Here is a 19,027-nt window from a genome sequence, read left to right on the forward strand (position 1 = left end):
TGTCTGTCAGTAACATTTCCACGTATAAGAAACTGCTGTGGTTTTCAGATGAGAATAAAGAGAGTAATCAGAGTTTTTGTTTCCTCAGGTTCAGATTTGTTTTCTCTCTGCAGACGGCAGGAGACCTGTGGTCCTAAAAAGACACAACAAACACTGACTTTCCTAGTTCTGTGATAAGTCTCTTCATCTTTTACTTGGTAAGAAAAGACTGATAAAAGTGTGGTGAAACTTGAAAGATTGACCACCAGATGGCGCCAAATACGTCGGTGTTCCTCAGTCTTTGATTTCCTGTCCTGCATATGGGCAAAGAAATTGGACCCAAACATGACAGAGATATTATAAGTTTAATAGTTCCATCACACCTTTAAGTAAAGTAGCAATAAAATATGCTTAACTTCACAGGATGTGAACAGTCACAATGTATCTCGTGTCTCAGTGGTTTCAGCCTAAGACAAAATAGGTATCTAACTTTGCAGCTCAGCTCGTTTCCTGTTTCCTTAGAAGTTCAAGTTCAGTGTTTATGTGGTTTTTAGTAGCTCATAAAGAACAGAATAGAGTGAAATTTTACAAAGTTTGCAAACATTTGTGAAAACACTTGGCATCATATCTGACATGGACAAAACCACTAAAAGAACAAGAATTTTCTTAGATAATGATTGATATAATAGTTTTTACTGTCATGTTCTCTGTACCACTGACTTCCTGAACAAGCAGAGGTGAGGCAGAAAACACTTTCTGATTTAGCGGAAGAGAAGATCATAACACGATGGCGTTCTCTTCACTCGGCCTCATGTTCTGTAAGTAAAATCACTTTAGTATTTATTTATTACAACATTTAGCCTCCAACTGTCTGTTAGCATTCCTTAGTAACATGTTTATTTGTTTAATTTATAGAATAATCCAGTTTGTAATCACTTTGCTCTCAGACGAAGTTTGTAACTGTTTCATAATAAAATGATCCATTTAATTATGTTACCCTGCAACCTTGGAGGGCTGAGGGTAATGTGTGTGATGATCTTCCCTCAACGTGTGGTGCTGTGATATGGAAAAGATGAGACGCACACGTTGAGCTTCCGTCAGCATAACAGGAAGATTTATTCTTCTTCAGTAGAATGAACATATTGTCAAATATTTGCTTTTTTAACAATTCAAATAAAAGTGTATGAATTTGTTTTTCTATATTTTAATAGCCTTCACGAGCCTGCAGGGATAGAACATACTTTAATATCCGAGCATCTTTCTTACAACAGCAAGAATTTCTTGTATCTGCCAGATAAATAGATACAGAACTGAAAAAAGGGTTAGGGTTAGGGTTAACGGGCATCAAAGCAGTTCAACATGAAATCAGCAGTGCTTTAGCCATTTCTAAGCTAGCTTAATACATAGAAACCAAGATCCGCTAGCATTAGCATACCCCAGCCTCTAGAACTGTGTCCCGTTTTTATTACACAATAATAATAATACAATACACAAACCGGACAAAATGACTCAGTAGTCAACAACCGATTCAATAAACTCTTTAACTCCCGAAGGTCATCAATAGGTATGTATGAAAAATACATTTTTACTAACCTGTGGTATAGAAAAGATGAGACACACACGTAGGCCTGTTGATAAACGAAAAAGCGATTAATCGTACGATAAATTAAAACTATCTACGTCATTTTAATTATCGGCGTTATCGTCTCTTCCAGTCTTTTTCTCTTTCTGTTGATGACGCTAAATGAAAAAAGGCTCAACTCCGGTGCTCTCCACTGACCCTCCCTTCCTCATTTCCTTAGTGTAAAGTCCAGCTCACACTACACCATCTTAGTGCTTTTATCAAATGCCTTTTCTTTTTGATTCGTCTTTTATCGCTTAAAATGAGCCACAAACTATCACTGCTGCTTCTACATCGTCATTCGTGTTTGATTATTCTAAATTTATGTATGGTTTGTTGGACTTTTCTCGGCTCTGTGGTCACAGAGGTTTGGAAAATCGGCCAACAATCCTTAAATCGTGTGAACCAGACCTAAAACTCACAAGCTCTACGCCTCTCGTCTCGTCTCCCCCACTGCCCTAACGCTCTGAGTCTGGTTTGTTGTTGTCTCCACAGGTTTTTCCTTCCTCTCTTCATGTAAGCAGGTTGGATGACGACGTCTGCATATATTGCATGTGTGTCGTCTCTTACAATCCTTGGTCACATGACCTCTTCTCAGGCAACCAAAGCAGAGCCGATTTTCATGTGTGAATGTCCTTTTATCTTCAACACTCTTTGAAGCAAAAGTGGGACACCTGGTGATGCCATGGTCCTCACTTTTACAAACATAGCACAGTGATTTTGGTTTACAGCCATTTGTATCTTGTGCCCCATGACTGAAACCTTTTTGTTGTGCATTTGTGTTGAAAGTTTTGGCTCTCTTTGGGGTTCTGTCATCTGCAAACTTGAAATTGCCCAACAGGGGTGAGGCGATGGGATTACACGCTATTTTTGACTATTTGCTCTAAAAATTCTGTGAAGCATTTAAAATCTGGATAATCACCTGATTCATAAAGTTCATCCACAACTATTCGACTCCACTTGCGAACAATCCATTCAGGTAATTTTTTGAGAAACTTATGGTTTTCTTCACAGTCATTGAGGATAGCTAATCCCTTGACAAGTGGAATTGCTTCTTTACAGCCTTGGAGGAAGTCAGAAAACTCGCGTAGTGCAAGTGAGTCATTTGCATTGATTTTTGGCCATCTTGCAAGCTTGTCACGAAAAGCTTTCTGTATAATGAACGCGTTCCCATATCTGTCCTGTAAGACTTTCCAAGCACCAATGTATGCACTTTCTGAGTCGCGGTAAAAGAAACCTTCAACAGCTTTGCGTGCTTCTCCAGCAAGATAGTTTCTGAGATAAAACATCTTCTCACTAGCTGGGAGGGGCTTTCTGTCAATAAGAGTCATAAATGACATTTTCCAATCAGTAAACCTTAAAGAATCTCCACTGAATACTGTGGGTTCAGGGACTGGTAAGCGACTCATGCTTAATGAGCTGGCAATTGCTTCAGCTAGATTGGATGTCTCTGGATTTGTTGTCACCTCTGGAGCTGATTGGTAAGGCTGGAAAAATGTAGCATCTGGATTCATGCAGGGTTTATCTCTAGAGAAGACAGGGTTAGTTCTGTAATTAAGATCTTCAACTTCTTCAACATTGCTTACACAGCGTTAAAATTCATCGTATGCTCTCACACGAGCTGCTGCTACAGCTATTTCCTTTTCTTCTTTTAACCGCTGCAGTTTTGCTCTTTCTTGATCCAGCTGTTGTTGCATTTCTGCTTCTTTTTGCTTCATTTCTGACAGCATTCTTGACTCTTTAAGTTTCCATTCGTTTTCTAATTTTTGGAGCTGTGCTTGTTGTGCTTGAATTTCTTTTGTGGGCTTTGATTGCTCCACTTTAGCAGCAAGCTCTGCTTGTGCATCTGCCTTGTTGTCATTAGTACTAGATGAGTTGGAATGGCTGCTTGAACCCTCTGATGATTTAGATGAGCTTACAGTTTCAGTTTGAGTGTGACCAAAGATAGATCCATATTCATCTTTGTTTAATGTTTCTCTTACTCTTTCTTTCTCAAGATGACTATTATAATCTTTATCAATAGTCTCTGTACGATTGTTTATGAGGTCACAAATTTCTTTTGTGAGCGTAACACAGGCTTCCAACTTTTTGACAATCTCTGCTGTGGTGTTACTGTTATGTAGAATGGGTTCGTACTGCAGTCTTACAGCATCATACTTTGCTTGAATGGTTTCCTGTAAATCATTGAGTTCTTCTAATGTACAGAGGGCCTTTAGTTTTTTTCTACTTTCTCTTGCCACCCACTTCCAAGAATCATAGACCTTGTGGAATGTTTTCTCATGTTTTTTGTTCTCTTGGATGTGCATCTCTTGGCCTTTTTCTGTTAGTTTTCTTTCTCTGGAGCTAGACCTGAGTGGCATGTCTACAGCATTATCTGTTTTCTCTGTTGGAAGTGACATTTCTTTTTGTTTTGCTTTCTTCAACTGCTTTGGGTTCACTGAAGACACACTATTCAGTTATGTTGTGAGTTTGTTCATGTGATGGTCCACTTTAACTTTATGGTTTATCTTGCCTGTGTGAGATCATTGGTCCGACTGGAGACAGCTGGGTTCCAGAAAGGATGGTGTCAGCTTCACTGCAGAAAGATCTGGTCTCTTGCGATTAGTTTTCACTGTAGCGGCCACTTGGAATAAACAGCCAGACGCAGGGAGTTCCAAACGGGTGCAGTTTAATCTGGACTTTAGACACCGTGAAAACGCATTCTCCTATTTTAACGATTTTCTTTAGCTTTCTTCAAGATCTAACGCTGACTCATCACGCTTAGTAAGAACAGAAAGTGCCGAACCACAAAACACACGAAGAAGAAATCTAGCGTTCTTCAAAATAAAAGCACAAATTCACCACTAGGTGTCACTGTTTGACTAATGAACAAGAAGGAGAATTTTACCATTTAGTAGCCATTTACAATTAGAAGGGCCGTGCAGAGACCTTTGGAGGGTGAGGGGCTCAAATTTAAAAAAGGGGCACATTGAACAAAAATACTGTACAACAACATAGCAACAACCCATATTATTGGATCCTACTGTATCATAGCCATCATGCAGGAAAATGCAAAGCAAATATAATCTATATTTACCCCAACAGGTATAAAGTTTCTGTTTCTGCTGCTGACAGTCCTGGAGGGCTGAGTGATCTGAGACTGTAGCTGTTAAACCGACCAGAGGAGAGAAAGTCTCTGGTTCTAAAGTTATGAAATAAGCAAAATTGCTGCCATTTCGCTAATTAACCCCTAATGATATCTACTTAACCTCTAGAACAATCTGGCTGCAGAATGATTTATAGATCAAAACTATATTTTTTTTATTTTAGCCCCTCTGAGATTTAGAATTATAAGACTTGGATATAAAGGCATAGAAAACTCAGTAGCTGCTGGTAGGGACCATTCAGGGGCCTCCAGACACTCAGGGCCCCCTAGAAATGGTTTAATTGTAACACAGACCATAGACCTAAACCTGTAGCATTATTTATAGAGAATGACAATGTTATTATATCTTATTTAATGCATTCAGCTGAGAAAAATAAATTGTACATTTAGGATTTAATTAGGACGTTTACTTTGTAGAAGTTTAAAGAATCATCTTGATAGTTTGATTGTTGTTACCACGGCTACAATATGTTGTTTTCTTTGTGTTTGAATTGATTTTGTTCACAAATACATCACAGCAAATAACTAATAATCAGTGATTGATTTTAAACTCAGTCAATAAACCTGGTCTCCCTCTCACAGATTCACCTTATCAATATTTAAACACGTTAGTGATGCTGAGGTTCTTAGGACGGGTTCTGGGGGGAGGGGGGTTCTGTCTAAGGCCCCATATTACCTTGGGCCGGCCCTGCATGAACAGCTGCTGCGATGCGCATCTCTGGAATCCACCTGGAACCGACATGGAATTGACCTGGAATCTACCTGGAATCTACCTGGAATCCCCCGGTGGCCCCTGTCAGTCCGCCGATGCTTTGGAGACATTTTGATTCATTTCATTGTCGCGTGTTTGGCTTTTTACTGCGGTTCTAATCATTGCAACAATATTTTCTCTGATCCTTATTTTATAAACTCTAATTGGGCCGAATCTTCCTTTAACACTTGAGGTTCTGCAATAACTTCTATTTACAGCCGCGAACCTCCAGCCCAGATCTCGTCAGCAGCGGCTTTAACCCGCCTGGTAGAAACGTTAAGGGGAAGCAGAGCGAACAGAGAGCAGGTGGTAACAGGTGGTACCGGGCTTTGAGCTGCGTTTCAACTCGCGGTGACAGTTGGTACCGTGTCTTGTATCAATGGATGTCTGTTATAAAGATAGGTATTCTTTATATCTGTCGACCCAGTCTGCCTGTAGTGAACCGAACCGGGCTTTTAGCAGAATGATTAAATTAAAGTCAGAAGTTTTCTCTGCAGTTGAAGCATTTCTGTGTTTAGGGGTGATTTGGGTTTTGTCCCACTATTGCAAGGACAATATAAAAATGTAGATAGAAACAGTTTTTCTAATGTCAACATCAGACCTACGTTTTTATTCACAAAGCAATGTATGAGAAAACATTCTTGCCCATAATTTGATAGAAGACACAGATCCGCCCTCCTCCTCACCATGGACCCGATGTCTGAACAATATGGAGGCTCTGAGAGTCATTAAACTGAGCGCAGCCAGAATATTTTTACTTAATTATTATGTTTAGCTAAATATTATTGTTGAGGGGCACAAACAGGCCTTCTGCCATAGATTAAAAAACAAAAAACAAAAAAAAAAACAACCTCAAAAAGGGCACTAGGGGCATGAAGTATAAAAGGGGCAGGGGCTCAAGCCCCCTTCGCCCACCCCATTTTCACGTGCCTGGTGATGAGAGACTGTTACAACCCCCCCCCCCCCCAAGACCACCAAGGGTAAATACTGGCACTGGATGTAACACAAAATAAAATATCTGGAACAGTTGGCTTCAGTAGAAAAAAGATAGTTTAATTGATAGTTCAACATAAAATCTAAGTCACAATAAACATGCACAGGGAAGCTTTAAGCTTCAGGGTCTCCAAGGCCAAAACAACAAACAAAACACCCCCCTTTTAATTAAAAATAAAAACACTTTCTAGCAGAGAACTGAAAATAAAGTACAAAACCTGAACTCCCTGGCTAACCAAGAAACAGGAGAAAAACAGTTAAACAAAATGGCAGAGAACCCCTACCAGCTTCCACTGTGAAGAAAAACAAAATTATAACCACTTGAAGTTTCACAGAATGCTCACAGCAAAATTACCCAAAAACTCAACACAGTCAGTTCACCGACATGATCACACCAGATCAAGGCCCAGGGAAAAAGGGATCTGACATCTCAGGTTTGGAGCTCTTTATGGGGTGGCTGACGAGCTCCAACACATTTCACCTGTGGCAGCCAGGTGGAACTGAAACACAAAGAAGAAGCTCACTCATAAAGAGAGCCCCTAGAGGTCAGTGACCGTAACAGAGAATAACACGCCATCTGTTGTTTATGCACAGGATGCTTGGTCTCTACTGGTGAAGCCGATTGAAGGCTTTATTGCCTCATTAACAGCTGGTCACCATGTCATGCAGAGCTTGGAATGTGGGAATCACAGATCAGGATAAATCCATTCTCCTGGGCCTTTTCCCTTTTGCAAAGAAACTTTCCAAAGAATCTGATCTGTTTCTGACTCATTTTGCTGCTTGTGGCTCAATGTTGGTGGCAAGACGTAACCAAGAGAATCCGGTTAAAGAACCATCATCAATCAAAATGTGTTTAAATTCAAACTTTTTGTTCTTTACAGCTCTTTGCTCTGCAGCCACACTGACCATCACTCCCGACCAATCCCAGTTCTTCCAGTATGACAGTGTCACTCTTACATGTGTGACAAACTCCAGTGGCTGGAAAGTGATGAGGAAGATAAAGAACAAGGCTGCTCAGGAATGTGAGCGTAGCTGGGGAATCCCCACAGAATCCGCCTGCAACATTAAATATGCTTATCCAACTGACACTGGTGAATACTGGTGTGAATCTGAGCGAGGAGAAACAAGCAACAAAATCAATCTCACTGTATCAGGTAATGAACATGCATCTTGTTTAAATTTACTCCAAGTGTGGTTATTTTAGCATTTTTAAGTTAATATAATTCTTATAAAATGTTTTTTATTTCAGATAGAAATGTGATCCTTGACGGCCCTCCACATCCTGTCTTTGAGGGAGAAAATGTGACACTTGGTTGTTCCTACAAGAAAAACAAAGATGATCTGACATCCACCTCAGACTTTGAAGCTGCGTTCTACAGAAATGGTTCCTTCATTGAGAAAAACAAACCAGGGAAAATGATCATTGAAGCAGAGGAAGGTTTCTACAAGTGTATCCATCCTTCTAATGTAGAGTCACTGGAGAGCTGGCTGGCAGTGAAAGGTGATGATTTACTGCTTTGTTTCATTCAGGCTGTCAGAACTCAGTTACCTTTAAGAAAATGAGGATTTTGGTTAAAATTTTTAAACAAAAATTCAACTCTGAGACTCAACCACTCTGTGATTCAGCTCAATCTCTAAAGCTTTGCCTCCAACACACAAGAAGCCTGTTTTTTTTTTGGCTATTTTCTTTTATTTAAATAGAAATTTGCTGGAATTTACTGGAAGTTACATTTGTTCAAATTACATGAATGTTCTAGAAAATTAAGTAAAGTAATGTTAATTATACTGTAATAATTTTCAGTAAATTTTGGGAAAATGCAAATTTCTTTTCAGTTTATTTCAAAAACTAACTCAAATACACACTCCAACAAAGTCCTTTAATAAAATTGTTACTTTCCAATAAATCCTTATTGGCACTGACGTTTTTATGCCTTAATCTTATAAATACATAAACAGATAAAAATATTAAACATATCGGTCCTAAGTTCAATTCAATTTATTTATATTCATCTAAATGTTGTTTCAAGGCACTTTATAAAATATAATTTCAGTTCAATCATGCAGACATTGTAATTGATCCTAACTATCAAACAGTTCAATTAATTATTCAAAACAGTTTAAAAAGTTTCTATCTAAGGAAATCCAGCAGGTTTCTTTAGACTTTTACAGATGAAAACCTCTGCAGACTCCAAACACTCCGTCCTCAGCAGCTTCCATTCTGCTTCTTCAAGATGCTTTGATGCTCCAACTGAATCAGTGACTGACTCCTGACCAAACCAGTTCACAGCCGACTGACTGCTGGTGAGGGAATTCAGCCGTTCGATGCTGATCTGTTGGAGTAGAAATGCATCTAAAAGTTGCAGGACTGTAGCTCTAGAGGACCAGATTGGTGGACACAAACTTGCTGGATAAACCTGATTTTGTATTGTGACTGAAAATTTTATAGCTATTGTTTGTCACAAATTAAATAAAATATTTTATTTATTTATTTTTTTGCTAACAGCTAGAGCAGACGTTTCTCCTTCTTCTCCTCCTTCTTTTCCTCTTCCTCCTTCTGAACCTGGTGTTCCTTGGATCAGAGTGATTTGTGGCATCGCGCTCTTCATCCTCTACAACATCATACTAATCTTGTGTATATATACATACCGTAAGTGGGCTAGAGGTAAGTTTCTGCAAAATATAAAACAGAAAATTCTTGTGAAACTGTTTTCTGTCCTAATTTAACAGTAGCTGTTTTTTCTGCTCCTTTTATCCTGGAATATCCGTGTTTTATTGAAAATGTTCTAAAATAAACATAATTTTGAAAATCATAGATCTAATAAAAACAAATGGATTCTTTCTAAAAGGATTTAAATATTGGTGTGCATCTTGTTCTCTTTTGACCACTGGTCAGTAAATCTGCTACTGTCTCTTAATTAAACTTAAGTAATTTATTAAATTTATCTTACATGTTAATAATTGCTGACCTTTTTTCTTGCAGCCAAGACTGATATGAAAAGGAGAACTGCTGATCATGTTTTGGTGAACTGAAGACAAAACAATTTATCATCTGTATGTTGAAGCAAAAAGAAAAATAAGATGAACAATATTAAAATTATAGAGGAATGTGATTTATTTTTCCATTCAAAACAGATTATTATAATATTTTCATTTTGATCTCATGGAGTTTAGATAATAGGAATCTTTAAACGGCTTGTTAGTTAAAAATTAGAAACTTTGGAACATTTAATATCTTTAATGATCTTTACAGGAGCAAAAGAGTTTATCTTCAGAAATGTGAATTTAAAACATTTTACCTTCAGATGTGAATGTAATAGTTATTCATGTCATTCTGACTCATTGAGTTATTCTGAAATGTAAATGCAAATATTTTAAGTTCCACAACCGTATATGTGGAAATATTACAGAAGAAAATTCAAACTATATTTTATAAAATATTAAATATTCTAGATATATAAGTCTGGCAGCCATATTAGTGCATCTCCTGAAAAATTACGACTTTACTAAGACTGCCTGTCTCAGTCTCACCTAAGACAACATACAAACAACCCAGAATGTCGCCACCCATCAGTTCTCTTTAAAGATTCTAGACTTGACGCAAGTGGTATGAAATAAAAAGGGGGAAATTGGGTTTGGGGATGGGGGTGCTAGGAGGTAGCGAGAAGTAATATGCCGGCACTACACGGTGTAAGATTAAATCAGGCTTTAAGATAATGTATCAAACTTCATGCACAAAATAAAATATACTATAGAAATATGAAAGCATTAAACTCACCGTTGGGTTTGCGTTCGCCTCCATGGTCGCCAGCCTGGGTTTTTTTTATTTTTTTTTTTTTATTTTTTTACTTATTTATTTTTTTATTGAGCAAACTGTATACAAAGTCTTGATGAGGTGCAAGAACATTTCAACATAGGTAGAAAAATTAAACAAAAAAACAAGGGGCTAAGACTAAAGACAAGCACATAAAACAGTAAGACAAATGAATAATAATAGAGCAGGATTTTAAAACAAAAGAACAGCAGAGATACTGGTAGTTACTTTTCTTGCAGAAACAGATTTCAAAAGTTTCAGTGAGGGGAAATAAAGTTTAAATTGGTTAAGAAAAAAATCAAAACAAGGAGTAGAACCTCTCCATTTACAGCAGAGTATATGATATTTAACAAGTAAAAAGATAATATTAACCATGTCAGATATTTTACTATCAAGGCCATCAATATAATATAAAATGTGGGTGATGGTTATCTCAGGAATGTCTTCAATTTTAAGGGAAAACCAATTTTTAATGTCTCTCCATAGTTTAAAAGAAAAAGGGACAGGAAAAAAAAAGATGATTATTGGATTCTTCTGGACAATCACAAAAGATACAACATGCTGAATCAAATTAAAATCTTTTGTGTAAAAATTCAGCCACTGGGTAAAAATTGTGAGAAATTTTGAAATGAGTTTCTTTAACCTTTGGTGAAATCGGCCATTTTACGTACTTGGAGAACATCTTCTCAATTATAGACAGAATGGTTGTTATCAAGATATTATTATTGTAATCATTAATAATTTAGATTTGAAGGTTGTCACAAGCAGAACATTGTTGCACTTTGTATCAGTCACACTATATTCTCCAATTTTTGATTTGGGTAAAGATGAATATGAATATCTTAAGGAGTTTTGGATGAGATGATCAGAGCTAAAGGGATAAATTTACATACTTTTAAATATTCATTACATGAACAGTTCAGATCAAATTTGTTAGTGAAATCTCTATGATTTAACAACATACCATTACTATCCATTAAGTCAGTTACAAATAAAATACCTTTTTCATACCAGTCAGTTTTAAAAACAGATTTTCTATTTATCAATATTGATCTGTTATTCCACACTACAGATCCATGTGGGGGAAAGTTGTGGGTAAATATCATTTTCCAAAAATGTAAAACTTGCTTGTGAAAATTAGACAGTGTAATATTAATCTTAGTTAATTCAAAATCACATTTAAGCAGGAAATCCAAGCCACCGAGTTTATTAAATATAGATTTAGGGATATGAAACCACATTGAGTTGGAATGAGACAAAAAGATCTTCAGCCAATTTATTCTAAATGAGCCAATCAGACCCTCAAAATCTAAAGCTCTAGTTCCTCCTTTATCATAATCTTTAATAAGATCAGATCGTCTTAAATAGTGAGTTTTGTTTCTCCAGATAAATTGAAAGATTATTGAATTGGCTTTCTTAATATTCTTGTCAGAGATAAAAGCAGAATGGCACGGAGAAATTAACTTGGACTCTCCTTCAGCTTTGGACAGAAGTGTTCGTCCAAAAATAGTCAGATCTCTAGTGAACCAAAGACTCAAGGATCTCTTCATACCATTAAATGTTTTCCTTCTCTCTTCTAATAATGTCTTTTGAATTCAGCATTCCCAGATATTTATAACTGTAATGGAGGCAACAGACGTCTCAGAGCTGGAATGGATCGGCAAAAGTTCACATTTATCAATATTGAGAGACAAACCAGATGCGCTAGAAAACATTGAAATAGATTTTAGTGCAACGTCTACCATAGTTTTATCTCTTAGGAAAATTGTTGTATCGTCAGCAAATTGACTAATCTTGAATTCCTTATCAAAAATTTTAATACCATGCAAATTAGAATTTTTCATTATTAGTAAGGTTAGCATTTGAGTTGTTAATATAAATAATTTAGGTGAAATTGGGCAGCAAGGTCTGATTCCTCTTGACATACAGAAACTAGGGGTCAAACTCGTTCCCATGGAAACGGAGCTACTTATATCGGTATAAAATAATCTGATTATATTACAAAAATTTTCCCCAAAGCCAAAATATTTTAAGGTTTTTATTATAAAGCCGTGTTCCAGTGAGTCAAAAGCTTTGAAGAAATCCAGGAATAAAATAAAACTCTCACTATCAATAAAGCTACGATAATCAATCATATCAAAAATCAGTCTAGTGTGATGATGGATATTTCTTCCCTTTAAAAATGCTGATTGACATTCATTAATAATTGTTCCTAATCCACTGTTTAAGCAATTGGCGTAAACAAGAGCTAAAGTTTTATAATCTGTACATAAAAGAGTGATGGGTCTCCAATTGTTTAAAGATATAAAATGTATAAAATGTAGTAAACTGTAGTTAACTGTAGTAAACTGTAGTAAACTGTAGTTAACTGTAGTAAAGTGTAGTAAAGTGTAGTAAACTGTAGTAAAGTGTAGTAAAGTGTAGTAAACTGTAGTAAACTGTAGTAAAGTGTAGTAAACTGTAGTAAAGTGTAGTAAAGTGTAGTAAAGTGTTGTAAAGTGTAGTAAACTGTAGTAAAGTGTAGTAAAGTGTAGTAAACTGTAGTAAACTGTAGTAAAGTGTAGTAAACTGTAGTAAAGTGTAGTAAAGTGTAGTAAAGTGTTGTAAAGTGTAGTAAACTGTAGTAAAGTGTAGTAAAGTGTAGTAAAGTGTAGTAAACTGTAGTAAAGTGTAGTAAACTGTAGTAAAGTGTAGTAAACTGTAGTAAAGTGTAGTAAAGTGTAGTAAAGTGTAGTAAACTGTAGTAAAGTGTAGTAAACTGTAGTAAAGTGTAGTAAACTGTAGTTAACTGTAGTAAACTGTAGTTAACTGTAGTAAACTGTAGTAAAGTGTAGTAAAGTGTAGTAAAGTGTAGTAAACTGTAGTAAAGTGTAGTAAACTGTAGTAAAGTGTAGTAAAGTGTAATAAAGTTTATTAAACTGTAGTAAAGTGTAGTATTTTGCCCCTCTCCTTGTCATTTTCTGCATTGACACATTTTTGTCTTTGTTAAATAACATAACAGCTTTTATAGAGTCTCCAGTCAGTTATCAGATGTTCTGTTTATATTTTTCTAAATGCAGTCAGGAAACATTGTTACTTGAACTTGAACTAAAGACTCAAGCAGGTACTTAATTTGCTTTTGCCTCAGGCCGGCTCAGCATCCTTTTGCACATATACCTTTACAGTATTAAGAGATTGTTTTGTAATTTGTTTTAAATGTTTTTATTTTTTGCTTAAAAAAAAATCAAATAAAATTATGGTTTCTGGATTTTGGGTTGTTTGTGTTTTGGTTTAGTTTCTGTGTTCCTTAGTTTCTATTCTTTGAGTCGATCAGCTTGTTATGGCAACAGATCCAATATCTGGAAGTAAAGGACGCGTGCAAACCATGAAGTTTAACAAAAAATTCTTTATCTGTAAAAATAGTGAAAAATGCAAATACAAAAATGACGATACATCAGTTTTACAATTCCTCTTTTTCCTTTTCCGAAACATACACAGCTGACACGGTCAAATACTGTATCGCTCCGTGTCTAGGTAATCCGTCAATAGTTTCTAATACAATATATGGCTTGACAGGAAGCAAGCCTTTCAAAATAAAACTAAATTTCACAATACAAATGGTCCGAACAAATATCAGTCTTCTTTCTAAAGAAGATAAAAAACAAACCATCATACAAATAACTTAAATATTTCCTATTTATGGCGCTAACAGCTGTTTCTGTTTTCCGTTGCTCCAGTCTTTTCTTTCCCTGAATCAATCTTATTTGATTGTTGCTCTAATTTATTATTCATTTATAATTTTATGATAACCATAACTTATTAGTTACTCTTATTATAATCTTAATGTGAGTTATTACAGATGTTTTCTGAAAAGAAACCAAGGATAATCCATGATTCTAATTATTTGATACGATAGTTACAATTACTTGCTTTACTTGTAAGAGTACCCACCAATGTAAGTATAAATGCAAGTATACTTATAATAAACCAATAGTAATGTAAGTATTTTACCTTGAATCTTATCCAATTCCTCAAAATGTTTAGATTTCATTCTTTAAAACTTTCATGCTTTGAAACAAGGAACAGTTTCAACTATTTTAATAAATCTGCAGGCTGGAAACTTACTTCCTCTTTTTTCCCACGAAACCTGCTCTTCCTGTCTCATGACTCTCTCTGTCTGACTGAATATGATTTCTTATAATTAGAAAAAAGAAATAGAATTAAAGCAAAGTTTGCAGGAGACAAAAACAACACACACAACCAAATTGATTTTATTGACATTTAAGTCTACTGTTGGGTCTAGATTTCAATGGAGTGATTTATTTTAAAGAAAACTTTATTTATTGTTACTGTTAAACTAAAATCTCCAGCATGGGGAAGTGGGATGATCTCGGGTTTTCTTGACACACCGCATTTCTGGATCATCCTGTTTCACTCATCTGATCAGCCCAGAATCGTTAGAATCACTGAGCTCATCAGACAAACTGCTGAAGATCCGTAACAACCTGGAGTTTGGCTTCTTTTGGGACACATGTATAGGATAAAGAAAAACTAGAGACATTCAGTGTTGTTGGGAAATGAAATGGCTCAGGGAGGAAATAAGATTGATTCAGGTAAATATTCTTGTTCCATCTGTTTGGATCTACTGAAGGATCCGGTGACTATTCCTTGTGGACACAGTTACTGTATGAACTGTATTAAAAACCACTGGGATGGAGAAGATCAGAGAATCCACAGCTGCCCTCAGTGCAGGAAAGAGTTCATACCAAGACCTGTACTGGAGAAGAACATCATGTTATCAGAGTTGGTGGAAGATCTGAAGAAGACTGGACTCCAAGCTGCTCCAGCTGATCACTGCTATGCTGGAGATGAAGATGTGGTCTGTGATGTCTGCAGTGGGAGGAAGATAAAAGCTGTCAAGACCTGCCTGGTTTGTCTGATTACTTACTGTGAGAAACATCTGAAGCCTCATTACCAATTACCTGCTTTTAAAAAACACAAGCTGGTGAATCCCTCCAAGAACCTCCACCAAAATATCTGCTCTCATCATGATGAGGTGATGAAGATCTTCTGTCGTACTGATCAGCAGTGTATCTGTTATCTCTGCTTAATGGATGAACATAAAGACCATGAAACAGTTTCAGCTGCAACAGAAATGGCTGAAAAGCAGAAGAAGCTCCAGGAGAGTCGACAACAAATCCATCAGAGAATCCAGGACCAAGAGAAAGATGTGAAGCTGCTTCAACAGGAGGTGGAGGCCATCAATGTCTCTGCTGATAGAACAGAAGCTGGAGCAGGAGATCACTGAGCTGAAGAGGAAAGACGCTGAGCTGGAGCAGCTCTCACACACAGAGGATCACAACCAGTTTCTCCTCAACTACCCCTCACTGCCAGCACTCAGTGAGTCTACACACTCATCCAGCATCAACATCCGTCCTCTGAGACACTTTGAGGACGTGACAGCAGCTGTGTCAGAGCTTAGAGACAAACTACAGGATGTTCTGAAAGAAACATGGAGAAACATTGAACTGGTAATCAGTGAAGTTGATGTTCTACAGTCAGAACCAGAACCAAAGACCAGAGCTGAATTCTTAAAATATTCTCAAGAAATCACTCTGGATCCAAACACAGAACACAAGAAACTGTTATTATCTGAGATTCAACCCCAGAAAAACTTCAACGATGTGACAGCAGCTGTGTCAGAGGCCAGAGACAAAACACAGGAAGTCCTGAGAGACACACGGAGAAAAACAACATTGAAGTTGGTGATTTACTATCAAAATCAGAACCAAAGACCAGAGATGGATTCTGAAAACTTTCAGAAATTATCACTCTGGATCAAAACACCTTAAACAGATTTCTAATTTTATCTGAGGAGAACAGAAAGGTAACATTTGTGAACCATAAACAGTCTTATTCTGATCATCCAGACAGATTTGATGGTTTTTGTTATCAGGTTCTGAGCAGACAGAGACTGACTGGATGTTGTTACTGGGAGGTGGAGTGGAGAGGAGGAGGAGCTGTAGCCGTTTCATACCAGAACATCAGCAGAACAGAAAGATTTGGATCAAGTGACAAATCCTGGTCATTATACTATGACAGAAACATTTACACATTTTATCACAACGATATTAAAACTCCACGTCCAGTTTCCTCCAGACTAGGAGTGTATCTGGATCATATAGAAGGTATTCTGTGTTTCTACAGCGTCTCTAAAACTATGACTCTGATCCACAGAGTCCAGACCAGATTCACTGAGCCTCTACATGTTGGGATCAGACTTTACTTCTCATTTTCCTGTCCTGACGGATCCTCTGCTGAGTTCATTAACCCAGAATAATCAGCAGTGATTTGAGGCCCAGATTTTAGTTTCAGTTTCTGTTGTTTCCATTATTGTTCTGGAGAGATTATTGCTGTCATGTCTTCACTGTCCAGAGATCAGCTGTCTTTATGGAGCTACTTTATTATCTTGTTTGTTGTTTAGTTGGAGTTTGTTTGGGTGCTGCCCCTTCCTGTTTCTGATCAGCAATGGAGGCAATCACTGCTCAGGAGGATTTTTGTTCAACTAAACTAGTTACATTTATTGCTGTGTCAGACTAAGTGTGACAAAGCAATAAATGTTGTAAATTGAAAGATTGGCCACCAGATGGCGCCAAATACGTCAGTGTTCCTCAGCAGAAGAAATGCTGAACGTCTGTTAGTTTTTTTAGACTCGATGAAACATTAAAATAAAATGTAAACCATAATTATCAAAACAACATGCTGAACAAAGATTGACACAATGTTAGCTTCACAGTTTTATGACAGTGATTCATAAATTATTAAAACATTTATTTATTTATTTATTTATTTATTTATTTATTTATTTATTTATTTATTTATTTATTTATTTTTTTATTTTTTTTAACTGAAAAAATAAGTAATTTTTATTTCTAATGGCCACTATGAACCAACTGGTTAAATCAAGGCTTCAAATATCCAAAAACACAAGAGTTTAATTTAAAATCTATTATAAACACCATTAAAAATGGCATCAATCAAGTTCAACAGTTTTCAACAAAAACACACTCCTGTCTGATTATTTTTAAATTGATCTGTTGTTAGAAGTAAAACATCTAAACTGGTTTCATCATGGATGTTAAATAAATGTGGTTTGACAATTAAACCTTCAGAAAATCCACATTTGAACTTTGATTGTATTGATTTAGAATTAGACGCCACAAAAACTTCTAGTTAAAGAAAGTAATTTCAAAAGATATCAGCAGCAAGTTGCAGGAATGATGTTTGTGTTTAAAGCTGAGAAAAGAACAATTTATAGATGAAGTGATTACTGATAACAGTGATCAGTAAGAACAGAGGAAATCAAGTGATTCCAAAGAAATGACAACAGATTGATAAATCTATTGTTGGGATAAACAGAATAATAACTTGGTCTCTTCTTAACTGTCCAACTCATAAACAGGAGGACTAATTGTTTACATTGATTTCTCCACTTCTTCCTCATCATCTTCTCTTTTCTCCATCATCAGCAGCATCTGCTCCGTTAACATCAACTCACACTGCTGGAGAAACAGAAACAATCACAGATTGTGCATTTAATTATCTTAAAATAAAATTAAGTAAAACATTGCCTCTGAAACATGTTTTCTCTTTTGCAACATCAACACTAGATGATGTCAGAGAGCCATTTTTATTTTACAGAACATTGGCCTGAATATTATACCTGTCAAGTTGTAACCATAGTTAAACCGTCCCACCACCCTGTCCTACGTTCAATATCCCTCACATTAGAATAAATCTAAAATATCTACATTTCTACAACTTATAAACTAGAATTAGTTGTTCAGAATCTGATACCTTTGTTGACAAATGTTGGATATTTGTATGTAAATCCTATAATAGAGCCTAAATGAAATACAAACGGTTATGTTCATATTCATGAACCATATCTACATGATATAATCCCTCTGAGTACCAATTCAGGCAGAAATTAGATTTCACTGGGCAGAAAAAGGTAACGAGACGAACCTTTGTTGTAACCTTGGTCATAAAACTGTTATTGATGTAAACATAATTTGTCTTCAAGAACTAAACGACAGAGAAATTCATTCAAAACCATTTGATGAGACATGAACCAGGCAGAAGGAGCTGCAGCAGTAACATGTTTTTATATGGTTGTTTTAGAGAAGAGCAGTGGTCACATTGTTTTGGGTGCAGTCAGAGAAACTGGAGCTGTTTAACTCTTAATTTCTCACAACTGGACAATAATGTGTCAGTTGTTCTCATAACTGTTTTTATTGACTATTGATCTGTTTGAGTAATACCAGTTGATCAAGACTTTTCTAGCATTTTACACCAAAAACAATAATAAAAGAATGTGTAATTATCAACACTGATATTTCCGGTTTGTACTGGGAGTGAAAAACCTTTTTCAGGACGTCCCTAATATTCAGCGTATGTTAAAATGAACGGACTGCTCGCTGTGATTCAAGATCAAGTTTTAATCTGTCCTCTTTCTGCTGACAGTTGTTGATGAGAAAGATGTCAAACTGCTGAATGTCTGAAGACCTCAGGATGAGCTGCATCTGTGGAGACCTGAACTCAGAAAGAAAGAACAAAACAAAACAAAGAAACAGCCAACACTGAACTTTCTTCACTGCCATCTGGTTTCAGTATTTGTTATTTCCACCTGCTGGAGTCAAACAAGATCCAGATGATTTATGACAAAAACTACGGAGTGACAACAGG

At 36.3% G+C, this 19,027-nt stretch overlaps 1 protein-coding gene and 1 pseudogene across 2 annotated transcripts; both read left to right on the forward strand.

Moving 5' to 3' along the window:
- The first annotated feature begins 123 nt into the window (after nt 1-123).
- LOC122821050 lies at nt 124-10,123 on the forward strand. 2 transcript variants are annotated; one of them, XM_044098884.1, is made up of 5 exons: nt 124-197; nt 7,371-7,643; nt 7,739-7,990; nt 8,993-9,151; nt 9,470-10,123. In XM_044098884.1, exons 2-5 carry the CDS (start codon nt 7,478-7,480, stop codon nt 9,517-9,519), a joined length of 627 nt encoding a protein of 208 aa, XP_043954819.1. In that variant the 5' UTR covers nt 124-197; nt 7,371-7,477; the 3' UTR covers nt 9,520-10,123. The 2 variants fall into 2 exon arrangements, with proteins under 2 accessions (XP_043954819.1, XP_043954818.1); XM_044098883.1 differs by lacking the exon at nt 124-197 and adding an exon at nt 758-797.
- A 4,689-nt stretch (nt 10,124-14,812) lies between these two features.
- LOC122821048 lies at nt 14,813-15,633 on the forward strand (annotated as a pseudogene).
- The last annotated feature ends 3,394 nt before the right edge of the window (nt 15,634-19,027 follow it).

The sequence above is a fragment of the Gambusia affinis genome, linkage group LG18 (assembly GCF_019740435.1).
Source record: "Gambusia affinis linkage group LG18, SWU_Gaff_1.0, whole genome shotgun sequence".
NCBI classification, from domain to species: Eukaryota; Metazoa; Chordata; class Actinopteri; order Cyprinodontiformes; family Poeciliidae; genus Gambusia; species Gambusia affinis.